The sequence below is a fragment of the Ornithodoros turicata genome, chromosome 1, assembly GCF_037126465.1.
Source record: "Ornithodoros turicata isolate Travis chromosome 1, ASM3712646v1, whole genome shotgun sequence".
NCBI lineage: Eukaryota > Metazoa > Arthropoda > Arachnida > Ixodida > Argasidae > Ornithodoros > Ornithodoros turicata.
Window position 1 is genome coordinate 74,412,756 of NC_088201.1, and position 22,454 is coordinate 74,435,209.

The 22,454-nt window shown below is 44.5% G+C and overlaps 2 protein-coding genes and 1 pseudogene across 6 annotated transcripts in view; 2 read left to right on the forward strand and 1 right to left on the reverse strand.

The window, feature by feature from the left end:
- Positions 1-22,454, forward strand: part of LOC135378395 (uncharacterized) — a 48,360-nt gene that overhangs the window by 11,188 nt on the left and 14,718 nt on the right. For all 5 annotated transcript variants that reach the window (XM_064611431.1, XM_064611426.1, XM_064611430.1 and 2 more), the window contains 3 exons: positions 6,757-6,939; positions 9,295-9,360; positions 15,143-15,297. In XM_064611431.1, the coding sequence (XP_064467501.1) occupies positions 6,757-6,939; positions 9,295-9,343 (232 nt within the window). In that variant the 3' untranslated portion in view covers positions 9,344-9,360; positions 15,143-15,297. The remainder of the gene's footprint in view (positions 1-6,756; positions 6,940-9,294; positions 9,361-15,142; positions 15,298-22,454) is intronic.
- On the forward strand, positions 18,485-20,196 carry LOC135400972 (putative nuclease HARBI1). The gene is made up of 3 exons (XM_064633033.1): positions 18,485-18,952; positions 19,435-19,649; positions 19,872-20,196. Exons 1-3 carry the CDS (start codon positions 18,500-18,502, stop codon positions 20,194-20,196), a joined length of 993 nt encoding a protein of 330 aa, XP_064489103.1. The 5' UTR covers positions 18,485-18,499.
- On the reverse strand, positions 20,268-22,021 carry LOC135373136 (myb/SANT-like DNA-binding domain-containing protein 3; annotated as a pseudogene).

A 22,454-nucleotide genomic window follows, 5' to 3' on the forward strand; every position in this document is an offset into this window, starting at 1 on the left:
ATGCGAATATTCAACTCCTCGAATTTGAATCTAGTATCAATCACTCGAAGTATTTATTTGCAAATCTAAGTTTTACGAATATTCCACTATTCCACAAATATGAACGACACCACCCCAAAAGTGGACTTCACGTAATCGCTTGTGCTACAGGAGCAACACGCGCACCAACACATTTTAGCGTGGGATAACATTAGCCCAAGGTAATTGTGTGCACTTGGACTGAGGAACGGGTGTCGTCCCTCCCACATGCGCTTTAGCAGCGCCGACAGGAAATTTTGGCATCCCTCACGTTCAAGATTTCGGCAATCCAACATCAGGCGGCGAGACATACACACTAAAGCGAAGAAGCCAAGGCATGTTCATGGCAAAGCTGAGGCAGGATGCCAGTTTGTTTCACAAGTGACCTGTGGATGTTCAGAAGCTATTAGTCGCCGACCGATTTTTCGGTCCTTGATTTTTCGGACATGCTCGATTATTCGGACTCGTTCGCGGAACGGCCGCGGGTCCCATAGAGGTGATGTATAAGAACGTCCAAAATTTCGGACGCCGTGCAGCTCCGTCGCTCGATATTTCGGACTCTGTTTGCCCAACCCGCGAATTTCTCCCATGGGGTGACGGAAAACATTGGTATCATCTGAAATTCGTATCAAAAGAAATCAACCAACTACAATATTGAAGAAAAAAACATAGGCAGTGATGATTGTTGATTTTCCATTCCTCTGAGTAGAAGAGGTCTGTCGTAGCGCTTTTGCGTCTTCGTTTTTGGCCAACGGCCCAGCACGTGCTGTCCGCCCGCGAGTCGCGCGATAGCGCTGTAAAGCGAGCTTCACCTAAAGCACGCATGCGTTAGGTGAAGCCGACTTGCGGACTTGATGACGGTGGTGCCTCTGTCAGTGTATTTACAGTGACGAAATGTCGCTTCGGGAAATAGAAGTTGATGGTATCAGGCAGAGCTGGAAGCGCGTTAGGAAAGCATCGACAAATTTTTCCAACCTACTAGGGCTTAGTAAAGTTTATTTTGAAGCAAAATTCGTTTTTTCGGACTGCTCAATTATTCGGACTCTTGCGCGATCCCCGCCGAGTCCGAAAAATCGGATGGCGACTGTAGAGCCTCATCTGTGTAACGTGCCGCTGCATGGCATCAAATTTTGAAATCAAGATTATTGCCCCAGTAAGTGTAGAGTCAGCTGCAATGCTGGGAACACCATCATTATCTTTTTTTTATTTGCTCTCGTGATCATGTCCCCGAATTTTCCGCAACAATGACGCAAGAGGAACCGCTTTATGTGGCTGTTTCTTGACACACTTCATAAAGACACATGTGGACCCGAGCTAAGCGCAACATTGGGTGCGTTCGAGAGCTAACCCTCGAGTAGGAGTTGTACTATGTGACCCTGAGAGTAGGGGAACGGTCAGGTAGGTTGTGGAACGGGTGCAGGTACGATTCTCGACATGGCGATAGTAGGCGACAGTTGACATTTGCGGCCTGGGACATCAGGACCGCTGGCCGCTGCTTTGCTTTAGTGTGACAGTGTTGACTTTGGTATGGGGTCATCTGCGTGTGTTCGAAAAGCATTCACGCCATGAATTAGGGGTATTTATCGTGCATTTAGAGAAACTGTAGCGCTGTTCTTGCCAGCAGCTAGCTTTGAAACACATAGAAGCACCTTTCGACCTTCACATACAATGATCTGATGTGTATTGTATGTATGGTTCCATGCATGTTGCTCTGAAGAAAACATCAAGTCGTAAAATCCGCACTGGAACTTTCCTGCGTCCTCTATGATGCAGCCGAGCCGAGCAACAGCAAAAGCAGATGACCATAGATTTCAATGCAGATGACAGCTCTGACGTCACTACTCTTAGCTACTCGTGTCTGATAGAGAGTAGCTGCTCTCGAGTAGGCGACTCACTTTTGGAACGGGGGTCATGACGTCATCAAGTAGGTGTTGGAATGCGGAGAGTAGCTTCTCCCTACTCTCGGGTTGACCTGAATAAGGGTCGATTCACACGATGCAACTTTTTGCTGCAACTCGGTTTCCGCTATAGTTGCACGCAACCGAAGTTGCACCAAAAAGGTCCCTTTCATACGACGAGCAACTCGGAATGCCGTAGTTGTCACCGAGCTCGCCAGATGGCGCGAAAAACATCGTTGTCATCATTTTCGTCCAATCGCACTGCGACTTCTGCTCGTTACGAGTTCAATCCGTTGCGAGTTTGATAATTTTGCATAATTTCCACTGGTTAGCGATAATTTCATCGTCTCGCGTACTGCCGCTGCAATAACTGACACATGGAAGTCTTCCTGATTGGTCGCGCTTGCAAGGCGGAGCCGTGTGATTGACAGGTTGCAGCTAGAGTTGCAGGAGAAATCGCTCGTGAAGCGATCGGCTCTGCAACTCCTGCAACTCGAGTTGCGCAACCAGAGCTTCGCGTTCACACGGTGCAACTTGGTGGCGCAACCTGGTTGCGCGCAACTAAAGTTGCATCGTGTGAATCGACCCTAAGTACTGGAATGCCGCCATTGTACGAGTAACTGATGGATTGGTTTGCACTGGCTACGACTTCCGCATGGGGTTGTGACACGTGAGTGATAGCCTTCTTGGTTCGCTGGTATCTCGGTACCTCCGCTTTGTTTCGCTTACCCAAACTACACAAAACGGGTTGTTTCAATTATCCAAAAATTTTTGTCATTGCATATTAAAAATAAACAACCATAGGTGACCCTATTGTTCCACTTATCCGTAATTTTCGTTTAACCGAGTTTTGTTTAGTGGGAGTCCAATGTATTCGGATTTTCACACCCCTAGCTTTCGGGATATGTTTTTATGCAAATTTGGTGGGCAAAAATCAGGTGGAAAACAGCAGCATCCAGTTCACGTGTAATACAGGTAAAAATAGGGTTTATTGGCCATGTTATACACATCAGAAACATAAAAGGAAATGGTCGAAAGATGAGGAGTGTGCTAAGAGGTCCTTAGTAATTAGGGTACTGATCCCGAAATCCTGGCATTTCGGAATACTTTCATGTTCCGAAGTCCCACGGCTAAGTGAGGGCAAACGCCGTGGTTTCGGAATAAATCACTTTGGCTTTCTCGACAGTGAATACTAGGCGATATGGAGTGACTTTAGGTTTCAAGTAGCCCTTCATTGAGAGATACTGTTTGTAATCCGAAACCGAACCACATGTAAAAAATTTTAGCTGCCGACTCATGTGAATCGCTCAAGCCGTAGCCAAGAACAGCCCTCAAGTAGCATTGAAACTCGTATGAAATCAGAATGAATGTTCCAGTCCATCAGGCTACACAAAATACTGTATAAGTAGTAATTTTTGCGAGGGTCTAATTTTCGTGAAATTCGTGAGCACTCTGTTCTTCGTGAATTTATAGTTCTGCAAAATATTCTAACCAATGACAGAAATAAGCACCAGAGCAAAATATGTAAGAAATAAGGCCCAAGACACTGGGGTAACTTATGTAATAGATTTATTGCACTATTACATTGCTGTGCCTCATAAGGTGTTAAGTTCTTTTCTGTTGCAAGTGAAGAAAGTAGTTCAGCCATCATAAATCTTGCGTGGATGTCCGCATCCAGTGATTCCAGTTCCTTATAAGCCTTGATCGTCCAGCCAGCTTATATGGGTTTAAGCATGCTGTCACGCAGGTCGGCCTTTGAAAAATTTACAGAATCACTCTATCACGTACCAGTCGTACGTGCTCCGCGTACCAGATACCAGCCGAGCAGAGTAAGGATCCCTTAATCACAGTTCTCTGGGTCCGAAGGACTCTAACGCAAGACAAATCAAACAGGTCGAAATTAAGGTCCCACCAATTATTGCCTTCTCCTGGCTATTCACAAATTTGCAAATTATTGAGTCAGCAAAAACCACTTGTGCAGTATTGCAGAATCTCTCTCTCTCTCTCAGCAGCACTTCTCTCTCTTTTTTTTTTTGATCCTCACGAATATGATTGAAGGTGGCAAGAGAAATTGGCGACAATTTTTCAGAAAACTAGACTAGGCTGCTCCAGACAAGAACACGACAGATGCTGCTGACGAGTAAAAGGGGGGAAATGCAAAATGCGCTGTTCCATGTATTCTCTCAAGTGACATTCCTCAGCATAAGGCTCAAGACACTGGGGTAACTCTGCATAGTCCAGCCGAAGACGCGAAAAAGTAATTGATTTTAGCTGCAGCGAAAGTGCGAGTGCTGAACATCATGTCTTCTTGTGCACTGCTGATGGCGAGAAGTATCTTGGGGTGCAGCCACAAGGTATTCCATAGCAGACAACAAGAAGAGACACATTCCAACGCAATGTCAATATTCCGGCATGGCGTGAGTGCTAATTTATATTGATACATGGCAAAACTTTTGCCCAGTGACATTTATTTTTTCTTCCATTAGAATGTTCCGTGGGAATGACGGGAAATGCGTGCTGTATTACAATTTGTGACAGGTTGTGATAGGGTTGTGCAGGTGGATACAATCCATTACGTTATCCTGGGGACAGTTGCAAAAACATCCCATGCATGAACCAGCATGAACACGTGCAACACTCAGAACGGCCAGATGCTTGTGATGCCCTACCCTCTTGGCTGCATTGTCTCCTCCTTCTGTCGGTTGTCGGTCCCTCTGTCACGCTCCTGCAATCGTGTCGCTGTTGCAGCTTGTACGACAACCCCACCCCTACCCCAGCGCTGGGATAATATGGGGTCTGAAGAACACTAAGCACTGCACATTCTCTGCTGCTGTTCAGCATCTTGTGCTCTCTTTTTATTTTCCACTTCAAAGTCTGCATTTCCACCTCATATCGCCTGACTGTACCTTATTTTGCATCTCCTGAAGTAAAAACATTTTCCCGTCCCTTTTCCAGTTAAATCATGCCATAGCCTTAGCGTTACCAACTCCAAGCAGTTTAAAAGTTGTTCATGTGACCCTATTATGAAACTCCTGAGTTTGTGTAAATAAGAATGGACGACATGGAAGGACTCAAAATGTTTTTCTTTTTTTTTTTTTTTGCCCAAACTCAGGCAGGCATTCTTTACAGTATGGAGTTCCTCCTCCTGCGTTTATGCTGTTTTATTATTTATACTGTACCTTTTATACTGTACAGTTATTTTTAAATCTTCGTATTGCGCACTTGACCTATAAATTTTCTGTCCTTGTTTGCTCCAGTTGACCCGAAATCCTTTTCTTTTTTTTTCGTATGTGTTCAATTTATACATGTAAACTTGCATAAACGTTTTCTGTGTGCTGATTAATAACATTATGGTGATTAATAACGATACAAGAGGGTCTAAATAAGATTAACCCTTCTCATTCTTAAATGGGGTTCTTTGAAGGAAAGCAACTTACCCAAGTGTGCATGCCAGTGTTGCCACTTTAGCGATTTTATCGCTAAATTTAGTGACTTTTGCTCTGTTTAGCGACTTTTTTCATACACTGCGTTTAGCGACTTCCTCCAGCAGCCCATGAGATTTTTAGCGACCGTGAAACTATGAAAACACCGGTAAAAATTGGTTTTTGTGGTATTGAAGATTCCACGGTGTCAGCTTGAGAAAACGTGGAAACAAGAAAAGATAGAAACTGAACACTTCTAGTTGGTATGCTACTTCAGTCTGCTAGATCAAGCAAAATTGCTGCGCGCTCCTCCAGTCAGCAAAGTATCAGCGAGTTCTCGCAATGTGTAATGGTGCATCGGCGTGTCTCATTGAGAGAAAGGACAGGGCCAGTTTGCATAAAAGTTTAACATGAATCTAATACTCAATAGCCTTGGCAGGGCATTGAGCACACGTTCAGGAAGCGCAGCCTATGTTATGGAGAATGAGTGTGAGACTTGTACTCAACTTGTACGTAAACGGGATCAGCACACATTGGGCCTGCCTGTGCGGTGATGATTGGAGAGGAAAAGGGGCATGGGAAGCAGCTCACATTGCCAGACGCCCAGTGAATGTGTTGCGTGCTGCCCTTGTATAACCTGCATGCATCAAAGTGTGTATTGCACATGGGCTTCATTCCTCTGAACAAGTGTGTGAATGTGAGTGGGAGGACTAGTCAGAGAGGGCTAAGAGTCTGTCTCCGCTGGTGGTTATGACAAGTCGTTAAAACCCATTTCTGCACCAAATTCCACATGCTAGAAGGAGCCTGTGGGAATGAGTTTCCAGCCCTTGCTATCATGTGACCCTTTTGTGACCCTTTCTGACCTGTTTATAGCCCCCATTTGACACTTGTATTTGAACTCACAATCTTCCTTTTCTCTCATCTCATCTAATCTAATCCATTATCCTACTTTTCTTTTTTTGTTGTTGCCTCTTAAAGTTGTCAGTGCACGTTCTGCATTCAGTACTCAATGCACAAGTATAAATTTTTGTTTTTCCTATGACATGGTCATGAACAAACCAAAATAGGTTTCACATAGCTTCATGTGACTTGTCTTCGATAATTCGTTAAAGCTACCAAAGACAGTAATTTTTGGTATAATTACGCACCTATTTTAGATTTGGTGATTGTTTGGCCAAATTTGGCGAGATTTAGCATCTGTTGAAGCCAAATTTAGCGACTACAAGTACATAAAAGTTGCAACACTGGTGCATGCTGTACAAAGACCTTACAGACATGCTTTAGATCTGCTGTGCTCGTTGTTCTTGTACGAAGACTATATTTGTTTGTCATGCATTCAGCCGCAACCAGAAAGGAAAATTTGTGGCATTAGATTGCTGTGCTGTTTCAATGTATCTTTGATAATTGTGTTGTGACAGGTCTGCTCAGGAAACATCACAATCGGCAACTGGCAAGACCCTTGCAGAGGAGACTAATTACGTGGTTTCCAGGACTCAACTCCTAGAGGCGCTGCAGTTTTGCCGGGATTGTGGCACTACTGAATGTCAGGTTCAGCTTTCAACCATGGGTACCCTTGTACATGCTGTTATTACATGCAAAAGGTAACTTACCACCCTGTATCTGTGTGTTCTCATATTTGTACCGCGTGCGTGCATGTACACGTTTTACTCCCCAGGATGGCTAGTAAACTTGAGATGCTAATTAATTTTCAAAGTAATATCTTATGCTAATTATCTTTTGTGACAATTAACATACTAGTGTTGCCACGAATTTGTGGCTTCCAAGAGCTAGTCTGCTTACGACCCTGCATTGGGGCCATGTCAATATTTTGATTGAAGAGAAGGGTAATAAGCAGATTATTAGACCTCTCATATATGCTTTGCAATTACAATCCGCATTAAACATACCTGCCCTCTCTTGGATTATCCGGGAGAATCCTGAATTTCGGTCAGTCTCCCGATTTCACGGACACGCCTTCCATTCTCCCGGAAATTTTAGGCCGCGTTTTTCTTTAAATGTTTCGCAAACATATTCCTAAGAATTCGACAAGCTGTAACACGTGTTTCGCGCCATGACCATCAGTGGCTGGAGGTCGCGCCAGGTCGCGTGTTTCATTGTGTCCATGTTTCTCGAGAACACTTGCTATCATCCTATTGTCAGTCCTGTTACATATGATAGTTTTGTCTCCTCCGATGGTGCTCTCCAAAAAAATAAGAAATGCAGGTGTTCCTCATACGTACCAAGTGCCTTTTCACTGGTTTTCTTTTTGAGCACAGCCAGCCGCTGAGCGTAAGTGACCACGTGTGACCGCCATTCTGGAGGATGTTCCTAAAATGTGACGAAACGAAGCGCCACTGGTGTGGATGGACGAAGACCACTGTCATTATCAGTGAAATGCTTGTGGCCGCGCAAAATGCGATGTTGGAGAGCCTAAAATGATAGGGCGTCGTAGCCCTACCCGATAGTGGCTGCTTATGACGTTGTGGAAGCGCAATACCTCCCAAATCAACAATTTTAAGCCTTGAAACTGTCATGCCAAAGTTCTCATGCAAGCTGGAATATAAATTTGAAGATTGCACACAGAAAGATTCATTCAGTGCACACATTTGTGAACAGGTTACTTCAAATAACCTTTTCACTCTCATGAGAGTTTAGTTTTGGAGCAGCTTGAAGCACCATTCCAAAAGTTTTCTTTACTGTATCCATTTGTTCGTGAATTGCCTTTACTATAGAGAAAAAAAAAAAAATATGGAGGCATATGCCTGTTTAATTGGGACTTGAAGCTCTCTTTACTATATCCATATCTTTACTTTGCAAAAGGGTAAATAATCTAACGAACTGGTTAGGAAGGTTGTGGTTACTGGTTGTGAAGGGAAGCTCCTCAGGACAAGAGCCGGCAATATTTTGAACAGAGACACTTCTTCTGGGCCCTGTCCTCAGCACTGATATTGTATTTAAAAGGGTAGGAATGATGTGTTAAAGGGGCTATGAACTCTACCAAACTAGCCCGCTGACTGTGTCGGCGCCCAATGGTCATTTTAACTTGTTGGCTGTGACACCTTTTGTACAGATGAATCTGATAGGTCCGTATCCAACCAATGCGATCAATACTTCGGCTCAGTTCCGCGGTCGGTTGGTCCGCCACTGTTTTTCAATGTGAGCACACATTTATTCTTATCATCGTATTTTAGGCTTTATCATAGAAAGCATGTGCAGAAAGAAAGAAAGGTGCCCGCGTGCTTTGTTTACGAAATGCCTATGCTGTGTGCTATCGTTGTCATCAGGGCCAGGGGCAGATCGAGACCCTCGGTTTTGGGGGATGGGGGGTTTCTTTGTCGAAACGCATAGTGGGGAAGAGAGAGAGGGAAATCCGATGTGTAAACTGATGTTTTGGGGGCAATCCCCCTCAGGATCCACCCCTGGTGAGACGCAGAAAGAAAGTAATTGCACCACATCGTAAAATACAAGGCACGTCAAAAGAATGACGTGCAGAAGTAGTATATTGCATGGTCCCACATCTTCTGTACAACATTTTACGCTCTGAGTTTGTCACTTTTCTGCACCGCTTCTTGTCTGCTCTCCAACTGACGGCAGCTGACGTTATCTGTGCCTCCGCGTTGGTGTCTGATGGGGTGCTACAATTCTTCAAATGATGTAACAATGGGTAGAGGTATCTGGATGGCGGTACGTCTAGTCGCCCGTATCCGAAAAAGGTGTGTTATTTTATTAACGCTGCACCCATTATGAAGGAGAAGTATCGAACAAGAACTTTTAGATAGAATTACAAGCACAGAAGAACAATATTACGCCTATTACACCCGTTACTCAATAGCTGCAGAAAGGAGTTCTTACCTCCATTAAGTTGTGATGACTGTGTTAACGTGAGAAGAACGTTCTGTGCTTCGTTGTAGTTGTGCAATGATACCTGTGACCTGTGTTACTGTTTTCATGTGCAGGTCACATGCGAGGACATGGCACAGCCAACACTCTCACTGCAATAAATGACACCAAGACAGAAAACGGTACTTTCATCTCATTTGATCACATTCCCCTTCTCGAAGCAGTGTATAAAAAAGGGAGTCTTGCTAGGAGGGGCATGAAAAAGTGGCTCGACCTGTCAACCAAACTTTACCAAATTTCATTGTTGCTGTCTCGTAGAGAATGTGTAGACTGGGAACATGTGGATGGAGGACAGCAGGGTGAAGGGGGAGACAGGAGGTTAGTATAATCCTGGGCCAACTTCAGAAGGAGCTATTTTGACATTTGTGCAGAAACCTTGATGGGTAATGTTACAAAACTGTATGTTTTTGAACAACTGGTTTAATGATCTGAATACACAGAGACAAGTTTTATACGCGTCTTACGTTCACATGTTCAGCGTCTCTCCGTATGTGGGAGAGAAAGTTATTCTCTCTCTCCACGTTGGTACATAGGGAACTCTTGCAGGGGTTACAGCAACCGCGTACACATGAACAATATCGTAACAAACAACAACTACATGCAACAAGCAGCACCGTAGTGATTGGGGGCGAGAGGGGCAGCCGCCCTGGGCGCCCTCTCTGGCGAGGGCGCCAAACAGCAGGCCCTAGCAGGTTTTTGTACAGTAGAAAGCAGGAATGTAGAGAATTTGGATTTAGAATCTCGGCAGTGTGAATGAGCATTTTCTTTTCTTCGCTTACGGAGCTTCTGACAACAGTGTGAGAGGGAGGGGTGCTTCATGCTTACCCTGCCCCAGACACAAACTTGCTTTGCGACGGCTCCAGCGACAAATGAGGCAGCAGCACCCGTGCTGTAGCGACAAAAAGCTGTGTTGTGGCTCCAAAATCCTGCATCTACTCCCTGTAGACTTTTATATATTATGGGATCCCGCCTTATGGCAAAAGACCATCCCCTGCTGTAGATATTCGTCACTTGTCGCCATTGACCATTGCTAAACGCGTTCCCAAATTCACTAGATTTGGCAGTATTTAACTGGAGCAAAGTCAACATTACAGTATTACAATTAATTTTGAGCTTGTAGGTGGAAAGTAGCCATTTGAAGGTCGTGTGTGACCAAAATCTATTGCACATTTTGTGGAAATGGATAGAACTGCAGTGCCACTACAAACACATATATCATAGCAAACATACTGTAGTGCAATTTTCTCTGTTTATTTTCAAGTGGTGGTTCAATGAAAATTTCATTATGTTTGAGACAAGGATGCTGCATGATCAATTGAAAAGTGCATATGAATTTGTCTCTCGCAAATGTAGTTTTGTCGCTAGCTGCTATCGCCTTGCAAGTGGACTTGGTCGCAGCACCTGCGACAGCGACAGAATCTGTAGCACGTCACGTGTTATGGGATCCCGCCTTGTGGCAAAAGACAGTCTCCTGCTGTGATCGCAACTGATTGGGCTTGTGTTTTCCATGCCGCATGTGAGTGGCTAAGGAACGAAGGTGTATCTGGAACGGCAGAGGGGCTGATTTTCCCTCGAGTTCAGTGGAGTGCAGTTTCCAGCGCAAGCACAAGTGATATGCGTGACCTAATTGGTAGCTTGTCTGTCTGTATTATTCGTAGTGTTTCATATTATCATGTACAGTAAACTTCCATTAATTCGACCTTGACGGGAATGCGAAATTTGATCAAATTATCCGAAGATCAAATTAAGAATAGGCAGAAAAATTGTAGCAGTCAATGTCACCTTCGTGCATTCCTCTGTTGTCGCTCGCACTTGAAACGTGCATCTGGAAACATTGCACATGGAGCTCTCTCTCGCGCTACAACATCGTTGTCGGACGTGTCCTGCCCGCGGAAGATGGCAGAAGCGAAACTGAAGACGATTTCGCGGAGAGCCCGCAGTGTGCGTGCGTGGACGCACACACAAACACTGAATGCTCTTGGCGAAATCGTCTTCGGTTTCGCTTCCGCCATCTTGCCCGGTCAGGACACGTCCGACAATGATGTTATCCAATTCCACGAAGTCATCGAAACTTGCCAAGCGCACGTTGGGCATCGGACTCTTGTTGCACCGATAGTTTCCGAACGAAAGCCCGGTGAAACGTGAAACAAGAAAACGAGAGAAGGGGAAAGGTTTCCTCCTCGCCAGGCACTCGTCAGAACCGCGAACCACCACCAAATGGATTGAGTTTTAGTGCATCGTATGCATTCGGCTTTGCGTATGCAAGGGATGCGTGATGGTTCTGCACAATGCGCGAAGCTCTATGTTTTGTGCGTGCGCAGAACCACAAGCACTATCGCTTATGTACGCAAATACAATAGCGTACGGTGCATGAAAACTCGCGGTTATCGGAACGGATCGGTACCGTTCAGTCGCCATCTGCCAATCTGTCACCTGAGCTTTAGGGCGAACTTTCTGCTCCTGTCTGCGGTGCGGGCGATGCGGGTGCTTGTTTCTCAGACGCATCGATCAAATTATACGATGTGCGCTGATTTCACGATCGAAATAGTGAACTTTTTTATCAAGAGAAACATATGGGCATTTGACGGGACCTTCAAATTCGATCGAATTAAGTGGAAAAATGAATTATTGGAAGTTGTATTAATGGAAGTCTACTGGGTATTACATATCCCAAAATTTAACTAGTTATCTAAGTTGTGCTCGTGTACAGACTTTAAAAAAAGATCATATAATCACGGTTCTGTTGCATATACATGCTTATATTGCTTGCCTCTTCACTGTTTGCATAACAAATTTCTTCAAATTTAAGCTATTCTGGTGTAGTTAAATATTAGATTCAACAAAGAGAATTGTGATCCTCATGAATTCAGTTGTACTGTGGTTTTACTGTAGTTTGTAGTCACGATGAATGCATGTTTGGCCACACATGCACCTTTAACTGAAGTCTGCTTGCTGGAGAGAAAGAACAAAAGGGGTAACCTGATAACACCTACATGTATCATTAGCACTCGAATTCATCCCAAATTATATTTTTCTCTCATGAATCTGCAGAAGGCATTTAACCTGATTGCGATGATGGATTTAACCTGACTAGACTTTTTATTGCGATAGTCTCTGCAACAGTGGAGGAGAGGTAGCGGAATTGGAGCCAGTCATTATCGAATTCTGCCCTCTTTTTTAAATATCCTGAGACAGGTGCCTACCTTGAGCTATAAATCGCTAAGTTTTGCTATGCAAATGAGTCGACACCAAAATTACTCATTTGAGTAGGAAGGGAGTGACGGGCATAGCCCACCTACAAAAATGTGTGCTGACCTCACAGCTTTAAAAGAAATTTGTAAAGGATAGAAAAAAAGAAAACAGCACCTTGTAGATCTCTCTCAAGTATCATCATGAATGCTGTAGTAAATGAGCTTTTAGAATGCCTCTTTACATCGCCTCAAATATTTTTAAGAAAAAAAAATTGTCAACACACTTCACATTTAAAATCCAGAGGTGATCATTCCCATGTATGCTGCAGTTGTTGGTGCTTCAGAACAATTCTGAGCATATTCGCGTGTCAAACCTCTGCGAACATGCATGTGCCCTATTATATGGCCCACATTAAAAGGAACGCTACAGGTTGCATACAGAACACACCAAAGATGTGTCAGCTTGTCATCACCAACACCAGGGCATCTATCAACCTGGAAAACGTGAAAAACTGCAGTTTGTCAAGGAATTTTGATGCAAGTGGACAAGTCAGAGGATTGTCATTGAAGTTGACGAAAAAAACAGCTGAAGTCGGGGGGAAATCGCGGACAAGTGCCAGGTGACATGCAGCGAATCGCGTTCAGTCTAGTGGAGCGGCTGCACCGTTACTGCAGCACCGTTGTGCGCAAGTAACAGTTCCGCAGAGAAGTAGGGCAGCCTCAGTAATCAGCATAGATTGAGAAGTTACCCAACAACAAGAACTCTTTATAAGTTAAGTTACCGTGTGAAAAATGTAACTAAGTTAACTAAGTTCTTCAGCCTGAAACGTAACTCACAGTTAGTGAGTTACTATAATATATATACTATATATTAGTATAAAAAAGAACGAGTTACTTCCAAGTTACTTTGGACACAAAATAGCATTACGCAGGTGCAGCGCGCGTGAGCAGTTGAGATAGACCTTGAGTTGCCTGCGGAGAAGTGCAACACGATTAGATCGTTTTTGTTTATGTCCACCAATACACCTCTCCCTGTTTGTAAACAAATGACGTCATAGTGTTTGACCGCGCCATAAATTTGGTATAATTAAACTACGCTCGAAGCTAGAGGTGAACAAGGTCGCGCCCAAAAGCCACGGTCTTGAGTGGATTACGATATGGTCCTTTAAAGGGATGCAACCCTTGGTCCTGCTTTTCTTTCAATGGAAGGCAGAGAACAAGTGCCCGTTCGTGGAACCCAGCCCTCTCCTTCAGATTTGTTTCGGTTTCAGTCTGTCTACCAATGTCATGTCTATTCGAACGCTTTGCATCTTACTCCCTTTGGGTGCGCAGTGGTTCAGCTTCATTTCAATGGCAGCGGTTCTTACTTCCTGAATAAAATACTGTCATTGATTGAATATCACGTTTCATGACAATAAATGCCATGAACGGACCGGAGAGAGAAAATATGTGGACGTGAGTGAAAAGTGAGTTAAAAGTAACTTGGAACTTTACTTAAGTTACTTTAGCAAAGTTACCTGAAAAAGGAATGAGTTCCTCTGAAAGTTACCACGGCACAACAGTACTGAGTTAAGTTACAAGTTACCAAAAACAGGAACTTAGTTACAGTAAAGAGTTACTCTGGTAGTCAGTGACCTTTGAAGAAACGAAAAAAAACAAACATTATAAATGAGGCACAGTGCGAGGTCTCCCTACTCGAGGCTTGATTCAATAAATGATCCGTATTATCCCAATTATTCTGTAAATGATCTGCTTTATAAGTGATCCACATGAAAGCTTAGGAGCAGGTGCGAAGTTCCCCTTTATATCGGTAAAAAAAAAAAAATTCTAAATAGTCCGTCGAAACCTGGAAATATCTGGCAATTTGAAGGCTGTAGTTTGGTACACGCTCTGCTCATGGCACAACTGAAGATGTGACACCGATAAGCTCTGTGAGGCATTGTGCTCCCTCTCGAGATCTTTGCACATGCTGTGTATTCATTATAGCACCTACAGTTGTCTTCAAGCTAAGAATGGCACTTCTGGAGCCTCTTTCTTCCTTCTATATTTAACCACCAGAAGCCAACATTGTGTTTGAAAGGTTGTGCATAGAATTTCGCCAGACCACCTTTCTCCTTGCAACATGTTATTTTCATATAAATGTATAAGAATATATTATAAAGTTGTTTTGTGCCGGAGATGCCATTCTTAGGGTACAACTATTAGGGTAGAACCTTGTGTTTTAAGGTTAAACCACGTAAAAGGTTTTTACACCCCTATTTGCATCACGACCACATAGGGTAAAACTAAAAAAAACTAGGAAAATGAAATTGACAACGTGCCAATTAAGCCACCCATTTGAGCACTGGTAAACCAAACGGGTAAACTGGTAAACGCCATGTGCTGCATGTCCAACATGGCCTGTCATCATCTTGTGTACATCCGAAAGGTGAGAAACACTGTGTTCTTTTTCTTTTTTTCATCTTGTGTCATTATTTCGTTTGCCCAATATTGGCAGATTTTGCCATTTTACAGCTTTTGAGGTAAAACCTGATTTTCGCCCAGATTTTCAAAAAAACACGAAGACCCAAAACACAAGGTTCCAATGGTACTTCATTTACTGATAGCGTATTCTGATTCCTGTGGTCCAGCATTGGTCTGAATTAAAATTTGTTTGTTTGTTTGTTATCTAGATGCTATGTTTGCTATCTTCTCTATTTGCTCTTTTTTGCAGGGACAGCAGGATTTAAAAGGGACAAGGCCTTTCTAATATGTTCTCATCTCCTGAAAAGCATCTGCCAAATCATGTCTAATGTGCAGGAAGGGCATGTCTAATGTGCAGGACCGGAATCGTTCCGTGCTGTGAGGGCTTGCAGGCATGTTTGTAAGGTATGTCTCACCACATATTCATGTGTAGCTGCTACTTCAAGCATATGTTACATACCAGTTTGCTGCAGAGTTTTGTGAGCATGATGATGCAGAGTTGTGGATCATGTTGAAGGGATGTTTTCACAAGGAAAGTAAATGTCTGATGTGCTTGTGAACCAAGTGCAGTGTGATACTCACGAAACAGATGCATTTGTCTGTAAACCGGTCGACAGACAGCCGCCAGCCCACTTCGACATGCACACATAGTAGGGCTGAGCTATAATACGCTCATCTCCAGTGCGCACCTTTCGAAGCAGAATTTTTCTGCAGAAAAGCAAAGGTCTCACATTGGGCCATGTGTTAACAAGATATACCGTATTTTCTCAATTCTAAGGACCCCCCTTTTTTTTATCTTCTTCTTCTTCTTGGCTTCTCAAAGCGGGCTTCAGCTTCTCAAAGCGGGGAGGGGTCCTTAGATTCGAGCGTAGTCCCATTCACTCGAATCGAAGTGACACGGTGACCTGCGTTCAAACGGATGCCGCCGCTGCTGCCAAAGTTTTGCGATTTTGGACAACACCTTTTATGCATTTGACCAGAAACGATGCAATTTATTGCAACCTTAATACAGTAGACTCGTCTTCAACGGAACTTGCAGCGAACAGAAAAATTGTTCCATTTATCAGAAGTTTCATTTAAGCAGTGCACACAAAATTACAAACAAACTACCTTCATTTGTTATTCTACTGTGTCTCTCTATCAAGGTCTCCACTTAAACGAAGCTCTAAGGGAATGGAACAATAGTTCCATTTATCAGAAGTTTTGTTTAAGCAAAGCACACAGATTTCATGAAATGCAAGTTTATTTCAAGTTAATCAATTTCCACTACTGTGAGCAGCAAGGAAAACAAAGTTCTTGGCTACTCTCTCCGCGTTTTACGATTGCTTTTTTTTTTCCTTACGAAATATACATGCATACAATTGAGGTGCACATGAAATTTTTTCCAAGCCTCAAAGGCTTGGAAAAAATTTCATGTGCACCTCAATTGTCTTCAATGAGGTTTATCTTTCTGTTCTGCTGGCCAAACTACGCATCCTCTTTCCGTGTCCAGGTTTCCGATATGAGTATCATGTAGCATCACCCACATCCTCATTCAATGTGCAGCTTGCTGTGAGGACAGCGTTTACAGTTATGAGGCAGCACCTTGGCCATTCGCCATCGGACCTTTGTGCATCAAGCAATGTGCGCGCTGACCTGCACCACCTACTTATGTACTGCTCTGTCTACCAGCAGGAGCGTGTGATCTTGCAGCACGGAATGCATGCAATTGACCACCGCCCCTTTACCATAGGCAAGGTGTTGGGCCCCTTGTCCAGTAGTATTGATATGCACCAAGGTCTCCGTCACCTTTGGGAATTCCTGTCATCAAAGGGTCTCTCCACCTTGTTTGGATCACCTGAATCCTCATCATCTCTCACTATCTACAAATGGCACTGGGGCAATGCCCAGCCTGCTGGTTGGCATCAGCCCCATTCATCGTCGTCTCTTTATGTGTGTGTGTGTGTGTTGGCATATCAAATTCCACGGTTTCTGTTTCTGATTTGCTCTTGCGATCATTTCCCTGAATTATCCGCAACATTGATGCAAGCGAAACCACTTTATGTGGCTGTTTCTTGACAGACTTCATGAAGACACACGTGCACGCGAGCTAAGCCTAATGTTATACGAATGACTGATGGATTGGATTGCACTGGCCATGGCTTCCGCCCAGGTCGTGAGACGTGAATGATATCTTCAAGGTTTGCCGGCATCTCAGTACCTCCACTTTGTTCCATTTACCCTAAGTACACAAAACGAGTTATTTCAATTATTCGAAGATTTTTATCATTGCACTGTGAGATTGTACAACCAGACAGACTGAGCCAAATATAGCACACACACAGACGCACACAGAATTGGCACGCAAGGATCGGATAACGAGAGCAGACAGGCATCCGGCTTTTGAGCACCTGTGGTCGCTCTTAGCGCGCTTTCAGGTTTCCGGACGGCCGATGGGAGTCAGTTAGCGTCTCGGCCTCAGTGTGTTAACCACGCGGCATGTACTCTTTCTTCAAGAAGCTGCCTTCGCTATCAACACCTCAACGAACTCAAGCACGGGCTTCACTCCATTTCAGCTATTGTTCGGCTATGTGCCTAAGACACCTCTGCAGCTCCTTCGCCCCATTAAGCAATCAGACTTCGCTGAACGTATATTGGATGTTGCAGCGCAACAGGCCGAAGCAGCCCAGGCTTCACCACAAGAAATCTTGACCGCAGTCACCGACCTCACAACTGCAGTGTTGGTGACCTTGCATGGGTCAAACGTCAAGTACCCATGCCAGATGGAAAACTGTCACCTCGTTTTAACGGTGTGTACCGTTTAGTGGAACCGCTGACCCCAGGAGCCTTCATAGCGCTTTGTGTGTCAAGTTATGGGCCACAACTCTTGAACCTGCCACGAACGGTGCATGTATCACAAATCAAGGCATACACTCCCCAGTCTCGCCAATCGCCATACCAGAGGCCAACCACGACACACAGCCTGCCGATCATGGGAACACTCAGACCCTCACTCATCGCCTTCCCATTTGAGCAGCGAGCACCGCCCTCAGTGTTCCAGGAGATGCCCCTCTCATCTTCAGGACTATGAACTTTATTAGTCTTTCGTGCAGCGTTTCGCACTTCACGTCTCGACCAAGAGACTTGGTCTTCTTAAGCACCGGTGGGATGTGAGATTGTACAACCAGACAGACCGAGCCAAATATAGCACACACACAGACGCACACAGAATCAGCACGCAAGGATCGGATAACGAAAGCAGATAGGCATCCGGCTTTTGAACACCTGTGGTCACTCTTAGCGCGCTCTCAGGTTTTCGGACGGCCGATGAGAGTCAGTTAACGTCTCGGCCTCAATGTGTTAAGCATGCGGCATGTACTCTTTTTTAGTAAAGTTTCTCTATAACTGTTCCCCTGCCTCAACTCACAGCACATATAGGGAGTTTTCACCTACATCACATTGTGACGCGGCAGTGACGTGGCATGCTCCTAAGCTCTTCCCACTGATGGTCACTCTTCATTCTAGCTGCATTGAAAGGTGGCAAACTGCCGGGTGACGCATACTATTTGGTGACGCATACTATTTGCCGAGAGTCCCACGACCATCTCTCCGTGACCGCGGAAATCCAATGGAGGCCTACAACGACGCGCAGTTCCTTGTACGGTACCGCTTCACCAAGCAGACTGTGCGAGAGCTGCTCGCGATGGTGCCTCTTCATGCAAGCAGCGACAACAGGGGGTTGCCGCTCCCTCCTATGCTGCAGCTGCTTATTACGTTGCGGTTTTACGGATCCGGGACGTTCCAGGTTGTTGCTGGGGATCTCGTCAACGTGTCACAGCCCACAGTGTTTCGCACCGTCGATGCTGTAACGCGGCTGATCGCCAGACACCTCTTCCGAGACCTGGTTCATTTCCCGAGTGCGTCTGAATACAGTGAGGTTATGAAGGACTTTTATGAGATTGCAAAGTTTCCTGGAGTGACGGGGTGCATCGACTGTACACATGTGAGAGTTAAAAGCCCCGGCGGTGACGACGCAGAAGTGTATCGAAACCGAAAAGGTGTTTTCTCAATCAATGTGCAGGTGAGTTTTCTCTTTATTTTTATATAGACCGCGTGCCGCATTAATAATTTGTTGAAACAAAAACAAGCACCTTTATTATGAGATGGTGACGGACTTGTTGTATTTGTTGAGAAAAAAAAAAGCTTTCGTAGCTCTTGACACAAAAGTGTGTTTGACACGTTTGAGGTTCAAATGTGGAACGTAAATAAATATGAAAGAGCATTGAACTGGTGTCAAGCATGTAGTCGAATCACAATCAAGGTGCCCAATCCAAGCTACGGGCTGTAACATCTTGAGATATGATTAAAAGTAATTCCTAATGACGTACAGCTGTCGTCATGGATCTTCCGATTTTTTTTAAAGGTTTGCACGCCTGTAACACAGCTATAGCTATATTATGATACACCTCATACAGTGATATTATAATGCTTATAATAATGCAATCACCACATTTTTAACTGCCGTGAAGCATTTTATATCATGTCAATACTATATGCATGCAGGTGATCACCGGTCCCCAACTCCAGTTTTTCAATCTGGTGGCGAGCTGGCCAGGGTCTGTCCATGACAGCCGCATTTTTGACAACTCTCGCGCACGAGTTTTGTACGAAGAGCACCGGGTGCCTGGACTGCTGCTAGGGGACATGGGCTATGCCTGTTTCCCCTTCCTCATGACCCCCCTGGCAGACCCTGGACCAAAAGACACACCACGAGGCAGGTAAGTGAGCTATAAACTTGACTGGGCATTCGTGTTGGCGAAAACTTTGGATTTTAGAAACCACTGCGAAACATGTGCAGAAAAGAAATTTAATTTTTAGTTATCGACGGTTTAGAGCACTCAAATACAAGTACTTTCATATCAGCACATAGGAACTCCCACTCACTACTCACTGCTGATGTCATTACAGCAATGTCAGATAATATCTCCTCACTTCTCCAGGTACAACAAAGCTCATATAAAGACACGCAACAGCGTGGAAAGGGCATTTGGCGTTTGGAAGCGCCGCTTTCCCTGCCTCGACATGCGATTGCAGCACAAGCCTCGTCGTGCCATTCGCATCATTACAGCTTGTGCTGCGTTACATAACCTGGGACGCCTCAGGAAGGAGCCAGACCCTCCCTGTTCAACAGCACTCCGCCGGACACGCAGCTCCAGGACTCGGAGAACTAGGCAGCCTGCACACCTTCCTCCTGTGGATGCTGTACAGGACTCCATGACTGGCACACGTGCAAGGGAGATTCTCATCCAGAGATGTTTCTCTTAGCTTTCCTTAATTAACTAGAAGAACCGAGGCAACTTCTCAGTGTACATTTTATACATTATACACAAGATTTATTAATTCTCATCAGCCTGCAATTTGTTTAACTTCAGAAGCTCTGCTTCTTTCTTAATCCTCAAAATGTCCATGGTCATAGCATGCTCTTCTGCCCTTTTCTGTAGGACGTCGTTGTGGTCTTGTTGCATAGTTTGTATGCGGATGGCGTGCTCTTCGCGCAGTAGTTCAATACGGATTTCATTTTCCCTATCCAGTGCCTTCTCAAGTAGGGCCATCCGTCCCCTGGGTGGCTGCCTCACACTGTCACTGACAGCCGTTACAGGGTCACTACTGCTGCTTCCATTGGTTGCAGCAGCAGTTGCACCTGTAGGAACTGGAGCCGGCCCAGGGAGTGTACTGCTGGGCCTGCTCGGTTCATCTAGCACAGTTTGCTCGATGCTAGCTGAGGTGTTTAGCTGACTTGAGTCCTCTGTAAGAAAAAGTAAGATGCGTAAGGTAATAGAAACGGAATTCAAATCGTTTATTCATCACCAAATATGGAATGAACCAAGCCATTTCCTTTTTAAAGTGGTAGTATGCCACATCCTTCACGCCAGCACGCTACGCTGCCTACTGTGTTGAGCCGCATTTTACCTTCTTTGGGGATAGTTAGAAGCTGGGGTTATAACTCCAGCTTAGTTTACAGCTTTACCTTCTTACAGGGCTGGACAGATTAGTTTATTAAGTTTATAATGATCATTGTCATATTAAGTATTCTAAAAATAGACCACGAGCGCTTGCTGGTATATATTCGTTTACTACAAGAACTATGGTTTTGAGCACTACATAATCATACGACATTTACATGACTGCAGCACTGTTACGAATCCTGTGTATAATACTGTACTGTACCGATGTAGTTGAAATCCTCATCAAAGCCATCCACCATTGGCTGCAGCAGTCGTACCACTGGCTCACTCTCTACAGGCACCAGGTACGGGGCTGTGTCACTGTCATATTCATTTTCAAGACGTGTTGCCATGTGCCCGGCAACAGCCCCAACAGACGCAGAAATTGCACTCATTGCAATAGGAGCTGGTCCACCTCCTAAAATATGGCATCACAGCACATGTCAGCATAGAGAAACATTCAGATTATGTATGGTACTGATATCATCATGTTGATATAAAGCATAAATGGGTGAAAGGGAAAGCTGCATACAGGTTAACAAAAACATACACTACAATATAATAAACACATCATTATGTGCATGCATTCAATTTACCATAAAACATTCTGTGCAATTGTTATGTATTGTTGTTGAAATTACCATAGGTTTAGCATTTGTCACATGTGTTATAATCATGTCATGTTCTGCGTTCTTATAAATATGCTAATGAAAGCAGCTGTCTTCTTATTTGCACAACGGTATATTCGGCTAAGAATTTTATACATGTACGCAACGATATATACGTGAGCTTGGCCAAAATCGACAAGAAAAAGAATATACCATTGATCGAGGACTTCAAAAAAGTAGGGAAATACACTTACCTGTTTTGTGCAGTTGGCGCTTCTCTTCGGAGCGCTCCTCTTTCCACTTCTGCTTGAGGTTCCCCCAGCACTTCTTCAGCTGTTTAAAATCTCGTGGAACGACCCCGTGGTTTGCATTGTACTCCGTGCAGAGTCGTTTCTACGTTTCATTTTTCAATTTCAATGATGAAACGTCCGTCTTTTTGCATTCCAATATTTTTTTGTACTTGTTTACGAGTTCAATTAAAATAGTTTTCTCGTCGGCGGTAAAGCGCGGCGCGGCTTTTTTTTGCGAGGCAGCCATTTCAACTAAAAATACTCGATTATTGAAGTTACCTCAGTGCAGCAAGCGGCTGATGACCGATGTTGAGAGACGCACGTATATCCGATTGCAGAGAGGAACACCGAAATGAACACACAGCCAGTGAGGTCTATACTGAAAGCAGCGCTTTATTTCTAACTTGTTTTCCACATGTAAAGTCACCTGTCTTTCTTTACATCTGGCAAGCACATGTAAGACATTCCCCTTCGAATTGAGCAGGCCCCGCGTTTCCCCAAAGGGTACACATTTGTTGCATCAATAAGGATCCGAACAGCTTTGCCCAAAAGCTGTATCGGCGAAGCATTGTTCAAAACGCGCGCGAGCGCAAACTCACGTGATCAAAGACGCGGTGCGCCACACCACGCATGCGTCGTGAAGAGAGGACGCCCGCCTCGGGCGGTAGTCTCGCTCTCAG